Raw genomic sequence first — 23,187 nt, forward strand, 5'->3', positions numbered from 1 at the left:
CACAGAAAGGTGTATATATATATATATATAAATTTATATATATATATGTTTTTTTGTGGGTTTTTTTGAGGAAAACTTTTCCAAATACTCTCATTTGTAGTTTACTTACAAGAAATCAAATTATGGGAAGTATTGTCCATAACCAGGATAAGTTTCAGATAACTAGTTTTTTCTAAACGGATTTACAACCAAAAAGTCCAGCAAGTCAAATTAGGATGCCTCCCAAAATTGCTTTGGGAGCTTTGCTAAGGCGATGGAGCTTTTTCATCGTTTGCCAGCAAATAAGCAGCTGCCCATAGTAGCCTCAACACTTGTTTCCAAAAGGGTACATGGTGAAAGTCACCAGTAACGACCATGTTGCAAAATCCAAGTCAACTCTTTAGCATTCACCTTACCTGACCTATCAGCAGCTTTTGATCAATCAGTCTTCATGAAAGACCTTCTTCGGTTGGGTTTTCAGAATACTGTTTTCTTCCTACCTCCCTACCCTGGCTGATCCTTCTCAGTCTCCTTCATGGTTCTTCTTTTTCATCCCAGACTTGACACATTATAATGTCTCAGGTTTGGCAGACTTCTTTCCTCTCTACAGTAACTTTCTAGGTGCCTCACCCATTATCAAGTCTTCACATAGCACCGACATTCTGATGACTCCAAAATTCACGACTCAAGCCTGGACTACTTTCCTAAACTCCAAACTCCTATCTTGTTGCCTCCTTGACATCTGCACTTGGTAAGCATCAACTAACTTCACATTTCAAACTTGAACTCCTAAGCTACACCTCCAACTCTAAACCAGCAATTTGGCACTATCCTAATTTACGAATCACAATAACTAATCAAACTGCTCCATCCATGTTCCTTCTATCATCCTCAGTCACATCCTGGAAACAACATGAACTGGGATGGAAGAGGCAGAATCAAACTCAGGCCAGTACAGGCATAATTCTTTGAATTTTAGGTACAGGCAGACAGAAAGGTATTCCATGAGAGAATCCAATCTGAAGATGAGAGGAAAGCAGTACAGCTTGGGTCACCTGTCTACACCAATGGGATCCCAGTCAATTTACTCTTTCAACTGGGGATCTACCATGCCAGTTATTATGCTAGATACTAGGTACAGGTGGAGGAAAAAACCCACTATGTTCTCACAACAGAGAGGAGTTAGGAAAAGTACCATACAGTAGAGAGAGGACTAGAATCCACATCTTCTGCCTCTACATCAAGAGATTTACAAATGGAATGCCTTAATAAACATATATCAAAACAATTCATAGAAACTCACTAGATTTTAGGAACGTACAAAATTTAACTTTTCTACAACAAAATAAGCATCTGTGGCAATGTCTCTGAGAAATGTTATGCTGATCTGATATTCTTACAGAAGAAAAACTTTATATTATGAAATAGAATGTAACTTCTAGCTTAAGATAAAGATGACAGAAAGAAAGATAGATCATGTAGTTACCAAAACATTAAAGAATACTCTCTTGTACAAAGCTAGCTAGGCTGGGACAGGCAAAGAGTTTGATTCCAATAACAAACCCCTGCAGAAAGGCAGCAAAGATAAAAGTCTGACAGAAGAGTGTTTCCACTATATTGTGGTGGGTTTTTCTTTATTTTTTAATTATGAGTGACTTGTTTTGTATTGCTTCGAGGCTTTCAATTCTAAAATTCAAGTGAAGTGTGTCTCAATTCTAAAATTCAAAATCATGCCAACAAAAGTAAAATAAATGAGAAGCACTACTTGAGATGAGGTTTATCCCATAAAATTTACATAAGATTTTTCATACAAAATTTTTCTCTTCTGTTGTACAAAAATATTTTCTATGTATTTGACACAGAGAGACAGTTTTTTCTGATAGAAAAATGCATAAGAACAGGAGATTTTTCAATCACATGAAGAAAAGCTAATCAGAGAATTTGAAAACTTTCAAAATTAAATTATTTCCTTTTATAAAACATTACAGTATAACAAAATCTTAAGAAAAAAAGATGTTTGTTAGATAGATGAATTTTGTGATCCAGCCTTTTAACATAATTACCTGTATTTCAATGCAAATTCAGCTCTGTATTTACATAGCTAAATAAAAGCTTTTGCAATTTTATTTCATCAGAAAAAAAAGGAAAAGGAAGCCAGAAATGCCTAACATTTTAAAGAATTACTGTGGAAGATTATTTACAAAAATATCATCCACATCACACTAGACTCTACAACTTAAAATTCTGGTGAAAACCTATTTTAAATATTTATTTTTTATTAGATAGCAACTCCTTGAGGCCTCAACTTGAGAGAACTGGGTCTGCCCCCTCAGAGTTTCTACTTCACAAAGAATTCTAAAAATGTTTTCCAGCTCTTCATGAAATACCATCTAATTACAGAAAGACTAGTCAAAAGTAGATAAACACCTCTGCTCTAGAACAGCATATTCTATACTGCTAATTTGCACAATGGAGGTCCCAGTAGTGAGGTACCCACATCATGCACCCGGAGGAGGGATGGTAAGTTCAGGAACAACAGCCGTTATTAGATTGGGATCATCTCATGTTTGTGCAACCATGCTGACTTGTTCATGCCTAATATTTCAAAATAGTCAGTTAACTGCTTTCAACCTACACATCCCCTACCTGAAGGGGGGCAGTGAGGACTTCTAACAATGAGAATTTGTTTAGAATAAAACATCTCAAAAAAGAGCCATAAGAGGTTTTTGGGGGTTTTTTTCCTTTGAAAAGAGCAAAAGACCTAAATTTTGTTCTAGGATTTTGGAGTTACTTTTTAAGAAGACGCTTTCCAAGAAGCTAGGAAAGGTAAAGTAAGGAATTTAGTGACTCAAAACACAGAACTTCTTTCTGACCTCTATTTTAATAAAATAGCTTTCAAATGAGTCTAGTACCTCTAAGTTCCTTATAGACTCTCTTTTATTAAAAACAAGCACAGCATAATAGTCACTATGGCCGAGAATAAAGTTCATTCACCCTTCAGACCACAGAGAAAGATACTCTAAATGTGGAAAATGACAATATAATGAAACAAAAGGGGAAAGTGGTATCAAACAGGTAGGATATATTCTGATTTGTACTATTACCGATACTGCTACAATGACCAATTTCAAGATATGTATGGTTGTTGAAAACCAGCTCACAAAATTCCTGAAAATTTAACAATCCTCGAGTCCATATGAACAGGCGCCAGCACATGTACATATAGAACAGTCCCAAGAGTACAATGCAGGATCCTCCTCCACCAGCATCCATTAACATCCACCAGACAAACCATTTCCTCCCATGGGAAAAATAGCCCCAGGAAGCCCTTCTCTAGGAGAACTATAGCATAAGGACCAAAAAGAAAGCTGGAGGCCTATGTGCAAATCTGGTCCATAAACCAATTTTGTTTGACATTCAAAGGGTTTCTTCTCAAGAAAAACCTTAAAACTAGGAGATATTTTCTAAAAATCTAGAATTCTGGCTTCTCTTGAAAATAAGAAAAAAAGAACATAAGAAAAAATGCAGAAAATTATTCAAGAAATAAAGTAAGAAAGGTTTGCAGAACTCAAGATATATGAAGCTACTAAAAACACTGATCTAATTTGACAAATATAAAGAATATATGTAGCATGTATATATAATGAAGCATAATAATAACAAACTCCCTTAAAATCACCAAAGTAAGAAACAGGTCAGAACTAATACCCTATCTGCCCAGGTGTTCTTCACCTATTCTTCCACCTGCCTTCTCAAACCCAAAGTTAATCACCGAAGTCTGTGTTTATCATTCTCATATTTTTCCTCTGTGTGTGCGTGTATATGTATGTGATTTCATTGCATTTACACATCTCTAAACTATATACTGTTTTGTATTGCTTTTAGTTTTACAAAATATTATATGTTGTTTTAATTCAACATTTTTCAAAGATTTATCTTTGCTGCTACATGTGTAAGTTATTTATTTGCAAGGCTGCCCATGTCCAACAAATATACCAAAACATCTATCCATTCCCGTCATTGATATTTGTTTGTTTTTAGCTTTTTACTATGAACAATATTGCTACTATAAACAGTATTTTTCTTATATCCTAATATAAGTAGTTTCCCTGGACACGTGCAAAATGCCTATAGCATAGTGCTGTTTCAAACTCTAAGTAGCAAACCACTCATTAGAAGACCAAAATCAGGAAGTTTTAAAAATAAAATAGGATAGTATCAAACTGCAATGCACAAAGAAAGGTGATTATTTCATGAATCTTTGATACCCACCCACCCCTATGTGTTTACTGGACCAAATTGTAAGTATATTTGTTACTGTCTAGTAAAAACAGTCTTAAAGTCACCCTTCTAGGTAAATACCCCATAAAAATGTGAACTATTGACTCTTTTGGGATGTGGATGCCCAACTTTGTAAGATAGCACCAACAAACTTTTCCTAACCAGTTACACCAATTTATACTCCCATGGAAAATGTATAAAAACTTCCTGGTGATCCACTACCCCGCTAACTTTGGTAATGTCAGGCATAAGAATTTTCGGTTAATCTGGTAAATACAAAATAGCATCCCACTGTGGTATTAATCTGCATTTCTGTGATTGCATATGAGGTTGATCATCTTTCCATATGTTTACTTCCGATTTCCCTTTCCTCTTGTGTGAAACATTTTTCTGTCTTATTGACTTCCTGGCTGCATGTATGTATGCACGTGTTGATCCATGTCTGCATGTATATATACACGAATCCTTTGACAGCTATGTGTTTCAAGTCTTTTCTCCCAGTTTGTGGCTTTTCTTTCTCCTTTCTTCACAGTGTCTTTTAATGAACGGATGTTCTTAATTTCATAGAACTTATCAACCTTTCCTTTTGTTTTGTATTTTGTGTTTAAGAAATTTTTCACTCCATCAAGATCATATAAGTTTGTTTTACCTCATAAATGTAGTCAAATCTTTGCCGTCCCCAGTGTCCTCAATGCCTTCTCTCTCCTTATCAGTTCCCCTACTTTTGTGGGTCTGTTTTGGGTTCTATATTCCACTCCATCGGTCAATTTGTCTATCCCAAAGTCAGTAATATACCATCTTAACTTCCATATCTTTAAAATAAGTCTTGAGTACTAATAAGGCAAGGACTCTCATTTTCTTCTTCTTTAGAAATGTTCGGCTATTTGGGGGCCTCTTTTTATTTTTTTTTTGCGGTACGCGGGCCTCTCACTGTTGTGGCCTCTCCCACTGCGGAGTACAGGCTCCGGACGTGCAGGCTCAGCAGCCACGGCTCACGGGCCCAGCCGCTTCACAGCACGTGGGATCCTCCTGGACCGGGGCACGAACTCGTGTCCCCTGCATCGGCAGGCGGACTCTCAACCACTGCGCCACCAGGGAAGCCCTGGGGCCTCTTTATGCTCATCAAGTTTCTCACAAAATTAATGTACTTTTAAGTTAAATCTGTACATTGAATCATTTGTGAGAATCATCTTTTAGATACTGAATCTTCCTATTCAAGAAGATAATGTCTCTATTTAATTTTTTAATGTCTTACAATAATGTTTCATAATTTTTCCATACAGCCTGCATATGTTTCTAGATACATTTTTCTTCCTACTGTCAATAATATCTTTTTCTGACTGATATCTTTTGTCTGTTGCTATTGGAAAAAAGGCAATTGATTATTTTTTAATATGGATCTTATATTCAGCCATCTTGCAATACTCGTTATTTCTAATAATTTGTGGATCCTTTTAGATTTTCAATAGAGACAATCACTTGAGAAAGATAGTGTTACATTTCTTCTTTTTCAGTCATTATTTTATTTCTATTTCCTGCCTTTCCACAAATGCCAGGATTTTCAGAACAATGTTGAATAGAGGTGGTGATTGCAGGCCTCCTGTCTTTTTCCTGATTTTAGGAGACCACTTTTACATTTTACTAAGAAACACCAGGCTAAGAAAGCTCCCTTCTATTCCTAGTTTACCTTTAGTTTTATCTATGATAGATTTGACATCTCTCATTCTTTTTATCAATCTACTGAGAAAAACACATGACTTTAATGTGGTATCTTTGTCTGGTTTTGGTATCAAGGTGATGCTGGCTTCGTAGAATGAGTTCAGAAACATTCCTTCCTTTGCAAATATTTTGTAATAGTTCACAAAGAGTAGGTGCTAGCGCTTTTCTAAATGTTTGGTAGAATTCACCTGTGAAGTTGTCTAGTCCTAGACTATAGTTTGTTGGGAGTCTTTTTATTATGGATTCAATATCATTACTGGTAACTAGTCTGTTGATATTTTCTATTTCTTCCTGGTTCAATGTTGGGAGATTGTACATCTACAGGAATTTTTCCATTTCTTCTAGGTTGTCCATTTTATTGGTGAAAAATTGTTCACAGTAATCTCTTATGATCCTTTGCATCTCTGTGGTGTCAGTTATAAATTCACCTTTTTCATTTCTGACTTTATTGATTTGGCCCCTCGCTTTTTCTCTTGATGAGTCTGGCTAAAGGTTTATCAATTTTGTTTATCTATATCTTTTGACTTACATGTAAAGTGATTATTGATGGGTAAGTAATTGCTGCCATTTTTAAAATTGTGTTTGGGTTGTTTTTGTAGTTGTTTTTTGTTCTTTTTTTTTGCTCTCTTCCCTTGTGATTTGATGATTACCTTTAGTGTTATGCTTGGATTCCTTTCTTGTTTTGTGTGTGTGTAACTATTATAAATTTTTGGTTTGTGGTTACCATGAGGTTTATGTATACCATTATATATGTATTAAGTAATTTATTTTAAGCTGCGCCCCTCTTAAGTTCAAATGCATTTTAACAACCCTGCATTTCCATCCACCCCAATATTTACTGTTTTGACATCATATTTTACATCTTTTTGTTTTATGTATCCCTTTACTACTTATTGTGGATATAGGTAATTTTACTACTTTCATCTGTTAACTTTCCTACTAGTTTTGTATTTGGTTGATTTACTACCTTTACTATATAGTTGCCTTTACCAATGATATTTTTTTCTTTCATAATTTTCACATTTCTAGTTGTGACCTTTTTTTTTTAATTTATTTTGAGGTGTGTTTATTACCCTTTGGACAAGTAAGCAGAACGTCCAACTGACCAAGATTCAAGGAGGGATGGTCAGAGCTGGCTTTAGAGGAAGACTGCGAGTCATATATGGAAATTTAACAAGGATCTAAGGAGGCTCCCTGGAGTGACAATGTTCATGGATCAATGAATATATGGGCCTGCTGGTCGGGTCTATTTTAGAAAAGTAAATTTGTTTTCTTGTAGGTAAATTCCAAAACCAGCTAATGTGGTCTCCAGGATCGCGGGGATATTATTAGAATCCCAGACAATGCTAAATTAGCAACCCCTTTCCCTTACTAATCTATCTAAAGACAAAAAAAAAAAAGTACTGCCCAAAACCCTCTCCTCATGTTTTCATTTTTCCCAGTGTCTTTTCAGGATGAGCCCTGACAGATAGTTGAACAACTGCCCTTTGGACGGTGGCTGCAGAGAGCTGAGCAAAGGGTCTTGGAATTCTGAAATACAGATCAGATGACGTTCTTATAACTTAATTATCTTGAATTCTCTAACATTCTTTTACCTGTTGACATTATCATATTAAAATTTTATCATGCCTGAAATGTTTATTCTTGCAGTGAAAATCACTCCAGGTTACAATTTTTCCCCTTCTCAAAAATACTGCTATTTCTCTAGATGGTTGTTTTTATTCCATCATCCATCATGATAAAAACCAGATAGCTAGTGGGAAGCAGCCACATAGCACCGGGAGATCAGCTCGGTGCTTTGTGTCCACCTAGAGGGGTGGGATAGGGAGGGTGGGAGGGAGACGCAAGACGGAGGAGATATGGGGATATATGTATATGTATAGCTGATTCACTTTGTTATACAGCAGAAACTAACACATCCTTGTAATCAATTATACTCCAATAAAGATGTTTAAAAAAAAATGGCCTTTTCTTTTTCACTTACAGAAATCCCTTTAACGTTTCTTGTGAAGTTGGTTTGGTAGTGCTAAAAGCTTTTCTTGTCTGTAAAAGTTTTGACCTCTACATCAAATCTGAATGAAAGCCTTGTGGGTATTTTAGGTTGTAGGTTTTTCCCTTGCATCACTTTAAGTATATCATGCCACTACTTTCTGCTCTGCAGGGTTTCTGCTGAAGTCAGCTGATAATCTTATGGAAGTTCCCTTTTAGGTAACTTGTTACTCTTCCTTGCTGCTTTTAATATTCTCTATTCTCTCTTTAGTTTTGGTTTTTACCGTTTTAATAATACAATGAATTGTATCTTGGTGTGGTCCTTCTTGGGTTGATGCTGTTTGGGGCTCTCTGTGCTTCCTGGGCCTGGGGATGTCTGTTTCCCATCCCAGGTTAGGGAGGTTTTCAGCTATTATGTCTTCAAATACGTTCTCTTCCCCTTTCTCTCTTCTCCTTCTGGGACCCCTATAATGCAAATGTTAGTATGCTTGATGTTGTCCTACAAGTCTCTTAAACTGTCCTCATTTCTTTTTATTCTTTTTTTCTTTTTCTTCAGCTTCATTGATTTCCACTACTCCATCTTCTAGCTAATTTGTTCCTCTGTATCATCTAATCTACTGTTGATTCCTTCTAGTGTATTTTTTCTTTCAGTTATTACATTCTTAACCTCTGTTTAGTCATTTTATATTTTATACTCTTCGTTAAAAACTTCTATGTTTTCACTCTGTTCATCCAATCTTCTCCTGATTTCTTTGCTATGTATCAATATTTGGTAGTTCGGTTACATTTCCTGACCTTGGAGAACTGCCCTTTAGTAGGAGATGGCCTATCTGTTCCAGCAGCACACTCCTTCCTATCTGGTCACCAGAGCTGTATGCTCCAGGGGTGCCCGTTATGGAGACTGCACAGGCCCTTCTGTTATAGCAAGCTGACCACTTTGAATGGTCTGGCAGGCATGGCTGACCCCCAGTTCAGTTGGTTGCCAGGTCCTGCCTTATGTAGAGGCTGTCAGCTGCTGCTGGGTAGGGCTGGGTCACAAGGCAGCTGGCTGTGGATCCCCAAGGGGTCCCGAGGCTAATGTTGGCTCACTGGTGGGCAGAGCCAGGTTTCAGGGTGGGTGGTTACAGGACTTGGGTCCTTGGATCTAATGTTGATCTGCTGGTGAGTGGCGCCAGATCTTGACACACCTGGCTACAGGGCCCAGGGTGTCCCAAAGATGGTGTCGTCCTGTTGGTGAGTGGGGCTGGATCCTAGAGAGGCCTGCTGAGGGGTCCAAGGTGTCTTGGAGCTGGTGTTGGCTTGCTAGTGGGCAGGACCAGTACCAGGGCCTAGGGTGGGATGGGGGGTGGGGTGCACCAGGGCAGGTCCTGCAAACGAGTTGGTAAAGTCGGTCTGGGGCTAGTGCCGGCCCACTAGTGGGCAAAGCCAGGTCCCAGAGTCTCTGGCTGCAGGGTCCTGGAGGTCCTGGAGTTGGTGTATCAACCTGCTGGTGGGCAGGGATGGGGCCCAAGGTGACCTGGGGCTGGTGCCTGTCTACTGGCTGGTAATGTTGGTCTAGGGTTAGTGCTGGCCAACTGGTGTGTACAGCCAAGTCCTAGGGTCTCTAGCTGCAGGGCCCTCAGGTGGAGGGACTAGTGCCGGGACTGTGCAGGGCTTGGTCCTGGGCCCTCTGGTGGACAGGGCCAGGTCCCAGGATGGCTGTGGGCTCAGGGAGTCTTAAGGCAGCTGGCAGGCTGGTGGGTGGGGCTGTGTCCAGCCCAGCTAGTTGCTTTGCCTGAGGCATCCCAGTACTGGTTGTGAAAGGCTGGTGGGTGGGGCCAGGTCCTGGAGCTAATAAGCTAAAGGGAGAATTCCAAATTGGTGCTTGCCAGCATCAGTGTCCTAATGGTAGAATGACTTCCCAGAAATGTCTGCCACCAGTGTCTATGTCTTCAGAGTGAGCTGCAGTTGCCTCCTGCCTCTCCAGAAGGATCTCCAAGATCAGCAGTTGCATCTGAATCACACTCTTCTCAAACTACTGCTTCTGCCTTAGGTCCTGGAGGATGCAAGATTGTGTGTGTACCCTTTAAGAGTGGAGTCTCTATTTCCCACAGCCCTCTGGCTCTCCCAAAAGTAAGCACTGCTGGCCTTCAAAGCCAAACATTCTGGGGTCTTGTCTTCCCAGTGTAGGATGGCTGTACACCAGAAACTAACACAACATTGTAAATATATATATAGAGAGAGATATATATATATATATATTCTTTTTTACATTCTTATCCATTATGGTTTATTACAGGGTATTGAATATAGCTCCCTGTGCTATATAGTAGGGCCTTGTTGTTTATCTATTTTACAAACAATAGTTTGTATCTGCTAATCCCAACCTCCTAATTTATACCTCCCACTCCCTTCCCATTTGATAACCATAAGTTTCTCTTCCATGTCTGTGAGTCTGTTTTGTAAGTAAGTTCATTTGTATCATATTTTAGATTCCACATATAAGTGATATCATATGATATTTGTCTTTCTCTTTCTGACTTACTTCACTTAATATGATAATACCTAGGTCCATCCATGTTGCTGTAGACTGCATTATGAAATTTAATGAAGATTTTAGGATCCAGCACATGATACCTTTTTATAAATATTTCACATGTTCATGAGAAGTATACATACACTCTAATCTGGGGTTAAGAGTATATTAAACCAAACTTGGTACTCAGGTTGTTCAAATCTTTATTTTTAAGCTTTGTCTTTTGACCTCATTGATAAGTTGGGAGAGATGGGTTGCAATTATCCACAATGACAGAGGATTTGACAGTTTCTCCTATATACATCCAATATAGCTTTATTTGTACATTTTCAGATCTTTGTTTTCAGGTGCATACAAGTTCAGTATGACATTTCCTAAGAAATTTAAACTTTTATCATATGCAGTGACTATCTTACTAATAATCCTTTTTATCTCAAAGTATATATCTATATACCTCTTTCCTTTGGTTAGTCATCTCCTGGCATAAAAAGAACTATACCAGATGTGGCTATTATTAACAATACACAGCCTATTTACATTTTTTAATTAGATCTAAACATCTCTGTCAACAGCAAGTTTAATCAACTGACATTAATGGTAATTACTTTACTTATTTCAACATCTTACTATTTAATTTGTCCTAAGATTATGCTTCTTTTTATATTTTTTATGGATCTGATGAACTTTCTTTTGGTTTTTGTTTTGTTTTGTTTTTCTTACTACTCCCTTCACCCTCCAACTCATCTGTAAGCTTTATGCTCTGTTTCCATGAAGAATATCTTAGGACCCCTATCAAAGGATACACAGGCCTTAAAACCTTTCATCTCTGAAAAGCAAAAACCAATGAAAAGCCCTGAGCCAAGCGTGAAGCAATGTATCCAAATTAGAACTGAAAGTCAGTAGATTTTTTTAAATATATAAATTTAAAAAGTGGAAGACTAGAATTAATTCTAAAAAACAGAAAAAATAAAAAAGCTAGAAGACATCTGAGATGGATGGATAGATGGATGGCAGTGAGGGAGGGAGAGAGAGAGAGAAAGGGCAGGTGAGAGGGAGAAAGGAAAGAAATCAGGCCATGTGTCTGCTTCAGCACAACCTGTGAGCTAATATGGTTTTTCTATCTTTAAATAGGTAGAAAAAAATCTATTTAAAATACTATTTCATAATCTATAAAAATTATATGGAATTCAAATTTCACTGTGCATGAAATTTTACTGTAACAGAAAAACACACATTTTTTTACACATTGTGGCTGCTTGAGCACTGTATGTCAAAGTTGAGTAGCTGGTACAAGACAAGGATGTCTCCTGTCACTAGTCCTTTTCAACATCATGGTAGAAGTCCTTACTAATGCAATTAGACAAGAAAAGGAAATAAAAGGTAATACAGACTGGGAAGGAAGACATTAAACTGGCTTTGTTTGCAAAATATATTTTCATGCATGATGTGCAGAAACCTGAAAGAATTAACAAAAACATTCCTGGAACAAATAAGCAATTATACCAAGGTTGCAGGACACAGGGTAAATATACAATAAGTCAATCATTCTTTTATATACCAACAACGAACAAGTGGAATTTGAAATTAAAGACACAATATCACTTACACTAAGACCCCAAATAATGAAATACTTAAGATATAAATCTAACAACATATGTACAAGATCTATATGAGGAAATTAAACTAATGCTTGAAATCAAGGAAGAACTAAATAGAGAGAAGAAATTCTGTGTTCATGGATAGGAAAACTCGATATTGTCAAGATGTAGATTCTTCCCAATTTAATCTATGCAATGCAATTCTCAATCAAAAGCACAGCAAGTTATTTTGTGGATATTCACAAACTGATTCTAAAATTTATATGGAGAGGCAAAAGAGCCAGAATAACCAACACAATATTGAAAGAGAACAAAATTGGAGGACTGACAGCAACCAATGTCAAGAGTCACTATAAAGCTACAGTAATTGAAGACAGTGCGGTTACTGGCAAAAGAATAGACAAATAAATAAAGGAACAGAACACAGAAACAGATTGCATAAACACAGTCAACTGATCTTTGACAAAGGAATAAAGGTAATATAATGGAACACTGATAGTCCTTTCAACAAATAGTGCTGAAACAACTGGACATCCAGAGGCAAAAACATGAATCTAGACACAGACCTACACCCCACAACAATTAACTTAAAATGGATCACAGATCTAACTGTAAAGCACAAAACCATCAAACCCCTATAAGATAACATAGGAGAAAACCTAGAAACCTTGGGTATGACAATGACTCTTTAAATACAACACCAAAGGCACAATCCATGAAAGAAATAATGGATAAGTTTGACCCTAATAAAATAAAAAACTTCTGCACTACGAAAGATAACGTCAAGAGAATGAGAAGACAAGCAACAGATTAGGACAAAGTATTTGCAAAAGACATACCTGATAAAGGAATATTATCTAAAATATACAAAGAACTCTTAAAACTCAACAATAAGAAAACAATCCAATTAAAAACTGAGCCAAAGACCTTAATAAACACCTCACCAAAGAATATATACAGATGGTAAATAAGCCTATGAAAAGACACTCCACGTCATATGTCATCACGGAAATGCAAATTAAATCAACTACGATCTACCACTACACACCTATTAGAATAGCCAAAATCTGGAACACTGACAACGCCAAATGCTGGCAAGGATGTAGAGCAACAGAACAGAAACTCATTTACTGCTGGTAGGAAGGCAAAATGGTACAGCCACTTAGGAAGACAGTTTGGCAAATTCCTATAAAATTAAACAGACTCTTACCACATGATCCAGCAATCGTGCTCCTTGGTAGTTACCCAAAGGAGTTGAAAACACGTCCACTCAAAAATCTGCACACAGATGTATATAGCAGCTTTATTCATAGTCGCAAACACCTGGAAGCAACCAAGGTGTCCTTCAGTAGGTAAATGGAGAAACTGTGATACATCTATACAGTGGAATATTGTTCAGCAATAAAAAGAAATGAGCTATCAAGGCATGAAACGACATGGAGAAAACTTTAATGCATGTTACTAAGTGAAAGAAGCCAATCTGAAAAAGCTACATATTACATGATTCCAACTATATGATGGAAAAATATGGAGAAAGTAAAACATGGTTGCCAGAGAGGGCAGAAGGGACGGATAAGTCAAGCACAGAGGATTTTTAGGGCAGTGAAAACACTCTGGACAACACTATAATGATGGGTACATGTCATTTTACATTTGTTCAAACCCATGGAATGTAAAACACCAAGAGTGAACCCTAACATAAACTATGGACTTGGGTAATTATAATGTGTCAACATAAGTTCATCAGCTGTAACCAATGTGCCTCTCTGGTGTGAGATATTAATAATGAGGGGGGGGAGACTATGCATATTGTGGTGGCAGGGGATATATGAGAAATCTCTTTACCCACCCCTAAATTTTGATGTGAACCTAAAACTACTCCTGAAAAATAAAGTCTTTAAAAAAAAGAAAAGTTGAGTTACTGCAATAGAGACCATAATACCCCTGCAAAGCCGAAAATATCTGCTATCTGTCCCTTTAAGAAAAAGTTTCCTAGCCCCTGGTTTAATGTACTAAACGAACAAATTTGATCAAGACAGTTTTTACCTGCCCTTCAAAGTCTCACTAAGTCACCACCAAAGACATCTTAAAAATTTTATGTCCATTGTAATGCTGTAGTGAAAAGTATCATTACCTAATATTAGGGAACTCATGGAATAGGAAAAAGAGTACTGGATCAGGATCCAGAACAGAAATAGTACAGCTTCAACCAGTGAAAAGAAAAATCTACTACAAAAAAAGTAGTTCTTCATTTAAAAAGCATCAGAAAAATTCCAATTTCAGATTCAATAAAATAGAAAGAGGCTGGGAACAAACATCAACGTAATGTTTATAACTGAACCAGTCTTAGCCATTCATCCCAGCATATATAGAGAGTTACAGATAGCATCAACTTCTACTTCCAAGATCAAGTTCTCTGACCAACATGGAAACCAAATCCATGCTCTGCCTCAGAAGACATCTATCTCACCATATGGTTGAAGCTGGAGAGAGAAGCAGAGGAGAGTCTTCAATAACACTGGCAGAGGATAAACAAAAGTCATGAAGGTGACAAGAAACATTCTAGAAACCAAAACACATATATTTTTTAAAAACTTAGCTCTAAAAAAAAAGGAAACAACAATAACAAAACCACACAAGACCCCAAAAGATGCCACATGGTCAAATTCTAATCTTTCAAATAACAGATGATTTCCCTGTATAGTACAGAAAAAGGTGAAAAACTTTTCACTTCATTCTATGAAGGTTGTATAAACATGATACCAAACCAGAAAGGGTAACACAAAAAACAAAATTAGAAGATTCCCATCTCGTTTATGTTTATATCAAAATATATAAAATTAAATCCAGCAGTATATATTAAAAACCACCATAACCACGAACCACAATGACCAGGTAGTGTTTATTCTACTAATACAAGGCCAGTGCAGCATCAGTAAGACTATTAATACAATTCAGTATAATAAAATCTGAGACAAATTTTAATATATACCATCCTGACACATAACAAAAAGGCAGCTGACAAACTTTAACCCTTATTCTCGATTAGAAAAGAGTAGCAAACTCCTAAAGAAGTTGAAATAGTAGAAAACTCTCTGAACTTGATATTTATCGGCAAAATATTAAAAGCATTCATTAAACTCAAATAAAGGTAAGGATGAACATGATCCCTTCAACAGCTGAATATTGTACCAAGAACCTTAGCCAATGTGAGAATATATGAAAAATATGTTAAGATTAAAATGCTGGAAACAGAAGAGATTAAAATTGCATTTTTTATATATAATGAACTTTTTTTGCTTTCTGGAAAACACAAGAAAATTAATTGAGAAAAAACAATGGCTTATACAAGTACAAGCACATAAAATTTACCAAATTTCCTACGGACCTACAACAATAACCAGACTTCATCAGAAGTATGGTGAAAAGATCCCATTCAAAGGAATAAATGCTATAAAATAGCTAGGGATAAATCTGAGGGGGAAAAAAGATACAAGACAAAGCCAATGTGAAGAAAACTTCTTTGACGAACATTAAAACATGAATGACCACCCCCTCAAAATAAGAGCCATGCATATCATGGATGGAAAGATTTAGTATCATAAAAATGTCAATTCTTTAAAAACAAGATTTATAGAAATTCCAATCGAAGTCTCATAAGAGTATTTTTCTTCTTCACTTTAAAATTAATAATTCTAAACTCATTTGGAAGAGTTGATGTGTGAGAATTAGCAAAGAAAATCTTCAAGGAAAAAAGAAAAATAATAATGACGGGAACTTTGTACCCTCTAGATATTAAAGCTCCTAGAAGTGAATTAGGGTGGAACATTAAGAGGCAATACCTGTAATAAATTTAACAACAAAAGATTAATACAAAATTGGCTTTAGGTAAATAGTTATTAAATAATGCTATAGAAAAGAGGATAAAGAATGTGAAAAGGCAATTTACAGGAGGGGAAAAGCAAGTCTAATCTGAAAAGATATACTAGCATCTGAGAAAGTGAAAATTAAAATGCTAAGATTATTTTTTTCTTCAACTCTGGCAAACTTAAAAAATAACAACATTAAATGCTACAAGACTATAAGGAAACAGGTACTGTCATGTGATTGATGGGAATATAAATTATTACCATCTTTTTGCAACATAATCTGGTAGGATTTATTAAAATGTAAAATGAACACATGATACTTAGAACTGCAATACCATGTTTAGCAATCTTACAAATATACATACTAATGTTCTAAAAGACTTTGTACAAAGATAATCACTGCTTTATTATAAATAACAAAAATGGCAAAACCCCACAAAAACAAAACAACAAAAACATCCTAAGTGTTCATTAATGAAGAAATAGTTTCAAATTTTGGATAAACTATGCTATGGATTACTATGTAGTAATGTATTAAAGAGTATTAATAATAAATTGATATATACTGAAATATAAACACTACACAGAAATTTATAATTCTAAGGAGATAGTATGATCCCGTTTATGTAAAAAACAAAAAAAATCCCAATCTATAAATATGTCTGTGTATGCAACTATTTAAGAAATATAAATACTTATGTCAAAGGCTTATGCCAAATTATTCTTTGTTTTCTAATAATTACCTCTATATGCCATGTCATCATAAATAGGAGGCATCTTTAATTATAAAAAAAATTTTCACAACTTTTCAAATTAAATATATTACATGCTGTTTTACAACCAGCTATAGGTCATGACTATCTAACCATATAAATATTTTAGCCAAAGCTTATACATAAAGACAATGTGCAACTTTTAAAATCTGACATTTAAGGTCACCTTCAGCATGCTAAAAGGAGAATTTAATTGTGCTTACCGATTTCATTAATCACTGCTCTTATTTTGGAGACAAAAGGACCAACTTCACTGGAATTCATTTTGACTCTTTCCTTAAGGTCAGCACCTACAAAGTATTTTATTTACAAATATAATCTAGTTATAAACAAAATTTTAAGGCAACAAACTGAACATTTACTTAAGATTTATATATAACTTGAAGACAGACTAGATTTATCTATCAAAGGAATTACAGTATCTAAGTTTTCCTTCCCAAAGACCAGCACCAGATTGAATATAATATTTGTTTGTTCATGTATCTACCATGTGCTTAAAGTAATGCTTCTCAAACTTCATGGTCTCAGAACCCCTTTATACTCTTAGAGAAGGAGGCATTGTTAACATTATATATATCTACCAATAGTTATTCTATTAGAAAATGAAACAAAATTTTTAAAATATTTATTTTTTCATTGAATAATACAAATAAACACATTCCTGTTAACATAAATGATTACAGACTGATGCCACTTTCTTGGTTCTTGAAAAGATGCTGGCTGTTCTATCCACCACTGCTGCTGTCCCATCAGTGCAAATGCCAACCCAATGAAAAGGGCAAATCACACCTTCCTGCTATGAAAATCATTGTGACTTCATGGATGCCCACCCTGGTGACTGCAGATCACATTTGAGAATCACTGGCTTGAAAGTATATGCAAATAGACAATTTCATAATTATGACTTTATCACAGAATCATAACTTTGGAACAGATAAAAATAAACATAAGGAATTCCTTAAGGGATTAAACTGTTTACTCTGTGGCTCAACAAAGACCTTCTTTTTAATAAAATTAAACTCATTGAGAAAAGGTATCCCCATTAAAATAAACAAAAAACAAAGTAAAATTACAGCATAGATAGTATATACTCAGCTACTTATTTTCTTATTAGCCCATTATAAATTGATCATGACTAGATGTAACATCAAGTAGCAGCTGATTCTGAGCCCATATACTTCCTGTGGAAGTGACAACTGCAGTTGACAAAACACATATCCTACAACCCATCAGTTCTTAGGTATATATACCCTAGAAAATCTCTCAAATATATGCCCAAGGAAATACATACAACATTCAATACAACATGTATAAAAATAGCAGAAAAGTGGAAAAAACCTAAATATCCACTAAAAGGATTAATAATAAAACTGGGACATATTTATACAACAAAATGTTATATGTGCAGCATGAAAATGAAGGAATTAGAGTATAAATATGGATAAATCTAATGATGTTGCAGGATTTACAATTATATAAATAAATACAATATATATTTATCATTATATATAATTACTGAAAGATACACAGGATAATAACCATTTAAATAAGTTTTTAAAAGAAGAATGCTATGTAGGGATATAAAACATACATGGAAATGATAAATTCCAAATTCAATTGGTGGTGACCTCTGTGGGGGAGGGAGAGAGATGTGATTGGCAATAGACACAGAGAACTTCAATCTTATTTGTAATACTGTGTTGCTTAAGTTAAGTGGTGGGTACTCAATATGGTAGGTAGTCATGATTTTTGGATGTCTGATACATGTCTTCATAATTTTTTCCATGGAGAATTAAAATTTAGCATGGAAGAAAAATGTTAGTAGTGTCAAAAGAATTCTAAACTAGTAGGATGTATTTGTTAAAGAAATAATGTTTCAACTCACTGTCATTTAACATTAAGAATATAATTTTAAATTGAGAATATAAAATGTTGCCTAGTGCATGTTAGCTAACACATATAGGTTAATAAAAGTAGCTAAATGTAGTGTGGTATGGGGGAAGGCAATAGACGAAAGAGGAGCCAAAGCAATGAGGAACTGAAAGCTGATGGGACACATAGGGACTCTGGATGAGGTGGTCCTGAAGGAGCCCCTGTAACTCTATCATGGGATCCATCACGTCCTCTGGCCTCAGGGCACCATTAGGGTACCCTCTAACACAGCTCTAACTAGAGCTCCAATAGGGGGCTTTCACCAACATTCTGCCCCTGTGACCACACAGCAGGCTTTGAAAACCACACTCAGGTTAAAGAGACTAGGCTGCTGGAAGCCATGCCAGGACCTAAAGGGAATCAAGGTTTGCTCTTAACACGTGTGGCCCATTAACTGCACACTAGTCCCAGCAGAGAAGTGTAGAAGATGTGTCTCCTTATGGAATGCAGCTTTATCCACACAATGGTATGAGACAGAAAATGAGTATCTTTAAAGTGAAGAAAGAAAATAACTGCCAATCTAGAATTTCAAACAAATCAAACCTATCCTTCAAAATGATGGTGAAATAAAGACATTTTACACACCCACTCACAGACACACACACCCACAAACAACAATTTGTCACCAGCAGACCCACGTGAAAATAAACGCTACAGGGAATTCTTCAAGCAGATTATGAGAGTAGAGTTTTAAAGCTTATTTTATACTCCTTACAAGTGATACGTCTTAAAATATAAGGGCACAGACTGGCTAAAAGGGTAAAAAACTTGCAAACATTAAGCAAAAGAAAACTTGTAAAGTTATCTTCATCTCTGACAAAAGAGAAGTAAGGCAAGAAACATCACTCAAACTAGAGGGTTATTTTATAATAATAAATATGATGATCCATTAAAAAAGCCATAAGAATTCTAAATTGGCATACATAAAAAAGACAGCCCCAAAATACATAAAGCAAAAACTAACAGAACTAAAATGAAAAACTGCCAAGTCTACAACCACAGTGGATTTTAACACAGTAACTGATAAAGCAAGCAGTCAAATATCCTTTCAAATATTCCTATCAAGAAATAAAAAATCAGAAAAAATTAATCCCAAAGTAGAAACTGGAGCAAAAAAAAACTTTTAAATAGAAAACAAATGTGCGAGAGAAAATCAAAATAGTTGGTTCTTTGAAAAAAAAACTAAAATAAATAATAGACCTTTTAGCAAGACTCATCATAGATAATCAGAGAAGGCACAAGTCCCAATCGAGAATGAAAAGGAGGGTAATACTAAGGATTTTACAGACAATAAAACAATATTATTAAAAACTTTGGCCCAAAGGATTTGAAAAACGACAGGAAATGAACAAATTCCTAGGAAAACACAACTTATTAAAACTGACAAAGAAACAGAAAATCTGAAAACACAAATACATATTAAAGAAATTGAATATGTAATTAAAAACTTTCCTACAAAGAAAACTGCATGCCCATATGGCTCCAATAGTAAATTCTTCCAAACATATAATGAAAAACATTTACCATCAATCTTAAAAATGCTGACATGGAGAACAGCAAAACAAAAACTTGAACAGAACATTGTAAGAAAAAAACATGACGGGCCAATTTTTCTCATAAATAAAGTCTCAAAAAATCCTAAACAAAGTATCAGTGTATCATACCTAGTAGTAACATAAATAAAATATATCAAGACCAATTTATACTCAGTCAAGATTTATGACTGGACTTACATTTTTAATATTAATTTTTTTAATTTATGAAATTTTTAAATTTATGTAATTGAGAAAGGTGAAAAACATAAATTTTCAGTAGGGTCAGAAAAGTAGTTGATAAAATTCAACACTCATTCTTTAACATCTTCACTGAGGTATAATTTACATAAAATAAAATTCAGTCATTTAAAATACACAATTCAATATTTTTTAAGTAAATTTACAGAGTTGTACAACCATCACCACAACCCAGTTTTAGAACATTTCCATTATCACAGAAAAGGTCCCTCACACCCATATGCAGTCACTCCCTGTTCTCACTTCTAGCCCCAAACTAATCTACTGATATTTTCCTATAACTTTGCCTTTTCTGAACATTTCATACAAATAAACTCATATAATATATGGTCTTCTGTTTCTTTCTTTCACACAGTGTAGTGTTTTTCAGGTTCATCCATGATATAAAGATGAATCAGTATTTTTTATCTTTTTATTACCAAATAGTATTTCATTGTAGGGACAGACATTTTGTTTATCCATTCATTGGTTGATGGACATTTGGGTTGTTTCTACTTTTTTGGCTATTATGAAAAATACTACCATGAACGTCTGCATACAAGTCTTTGTGTAGAGAAATTTTTTCACTTGTCTTGGATAGAGTGAAATTGCTGGGCTATATTGTAAATTTCTATTTAACTTAAAAAAGAAAAGAAGGAAAAAAACCTGCCACTGTTTTCCGTAGTGGCTGCACCACTTTACATTCCTATCAGTAATGCCTAAGGGTCTCTATTGTCCTACAAGGTCACCAACACTAGTCTGCCCTTTTATCATAGCCATTTTAGTGGACATGAAGTGGTATTTATTATGGTTTTAAATTTGCATTTCCCTAATGACTAATGAGGTTAGCATCTTTTCAAGGTGCTTATTAGCCATTCATACAGTTTCTTGAGTGAAATGTCTATTCAAATCTTTTGCTCATTTTTTTGATGGATAATTTATTTTATTCTTACTGGGTTGTAAGAGTTATATCTTGCATGCAAGTCCTTTTTCAGAAATATGATTCAATATTTTCTCCCTGTGGCTTACCTTTTGATGATTCTTGATGGTTTTTCAAAGTTTAATTTTAATGAAGTCCAATTTATCAATTTTTTGTATTTTATTACTTGTACTTTTGGTGTCCTCTCTAATTAACACTCATTAATTAAAAATTCATAGCAAAGAAAAGAATCTTTTTGATTTTATAAAGAGTAATTACAAAATACCTATAGCTAACACCACCTTTAATGGTCAATTACTTCCTCTCAGAGACCAAGAATGAGAAAAGGTATTCTTTATCACTTCTACAGATGGGAACAGATGTACTAGTCTGTGTAATAAGAAATTTTTTTTAATTACAAGGAACAGAAGGAAAAAATAAAACTGCATAATTAGCAGATGACTTAATTATACATGAGGAATATCCAAAAGAATTTACAAACCATAAAAATAAGTGAATTTAGTAAGGTTGCTGGATACAGGTTCAATATTAAAAAAATCAACTTTCTATGTACTAGCAAAAGAAATTTGTGAAATTTTAAAAAGATACCATTTATATTAACATTCAAAGATCAAAGAGCCAAGGAATAAATCTAATAAAAGATGTACAAAATCTTGACACTAAAAACCTACAAAATCTAAATTAAAGTCCTAAATAAATGGAGGAATATATCATTTCATGTGTTAGAAGATTCCATACTAAAAGATGTAAATTCTCTCCAAATTAATAGATTCGGTGTGGTTCCAATCAAAATCCCAATGCTTTTTAGCAATTGACAAAGTGGATATGCAAAAGCCCAATAATAGTCAAGATAATCTTGAAGAAGAAAAAGCTGGAGAATTTATATTAAAATAAGATGTATTATAAAGCTACAGTAATTAAGAAAATGGGACACTGGCTCAAAGATAGAGAAACAGAGCAATGGAACAGAATAGCAAGTCCAGAAAAGACCTGCTTGATTTATGACAAAGATGGCACTGCTGGAACATTCCAATAAATGGAGCTGGGACCACTGAAGGTTCATATGGGGAAAAACAATTCTTGACCCTTCATATCATATACACACACAAATCAGTGCATTACAGCCTAAATCTGAAAGGTAAAACAAATAACTTCTAAATGAAAATATCCAAAGATATCTTTAAGATTTTGGTATAGACAAAGATTTTTAAAAGGTTTTTCCAACACTTTTAAAAGGAAAACACTAGAGTTCTTTAAAATTAAAAACTTCTGTTCATCAAAGGACATCATTAAGCGAGTGAATATGCAAGTAAAAGAGTGGGAAATGGTATCTTAAATACATGTGTCCTGTGCATGTAAAGAACTATAAATCAGGAAGAAAAATATAAATAACCCAACTATAAAATATAGGCAAAAGATTCATACAGATAATTCACGAAAGAGAATATAACACTGGCTAATAAAGAGATGAAAAGGAATACAACATGACTAATCATCAAGGAAACACCGATTACAAACACAGATAGTTGGGGCTTCCCTGGTGGCGCAGTGGTTGAGAGTCCGCCTGCCGATGCAGGGGACACGGGTTCGTGCCCCGGTCTGGGAAGATCCCACATGCCGCGGAGCGGCTGGTCCCGTGAGCCATGGTCGCTGGGCCTGCGTGTCCGGAGCCTGTGCTCCGCAACGGGAGAGGCCACAACAGTGAGAGGCCCGCGTACCGCAAATAAAAACAAAAAAAAAAACACCACAGATAGTTTTATAAGCAGTACAGTGCTAAAGTGTTGGTGAAGGTATAGAGCAATGAGAACTTTGATTTAATG

The 23,187-nt window shown here is 35.3% G+C and overlaps 1 protein-coding gene across 4 annotated transcripts in view; it reads right to left on the bottom strand.

Moving 5' to 3' along the window:
* The window catches only part of AUH (AU RNA binding methylglutaconyl-CoA hydratase), a 162,879-nt gene that overhangs the window by 89,770 nt on the left and 49,922 nt on the right, over positions 1–23,187 (bottom strand). For 2 of the 4 annotated variants that reach the window (XM_082657400.1, XM_082657398.1), the window contains one exon: positions 16,927–17,013. The exons of the other annotated variants lie outside the window; for them this stretch is intronic. In XM_082657400.1, coding sequence (XP_082513526.1) covers positions 16,927–17,013 — 87 coding nt within the window. The remainder of the gene's footprint in view (positions 1–16,926; positions 17,014–23,187) is intronic. 4 annotated transcript variants of the gene reach the window in all.

The sequence above is a fragment of the Grampus griseus genome (genome assembly GCF_964374135.1).
Source record: "Grampus griseus genome assembly, chromosome: 6".
Lineage (NCBI taxonomy): Eukaryota > Metazoa > Chordata > Mammalia > Artiodactyla > Delphinidae > Grampus > Grampus griseus.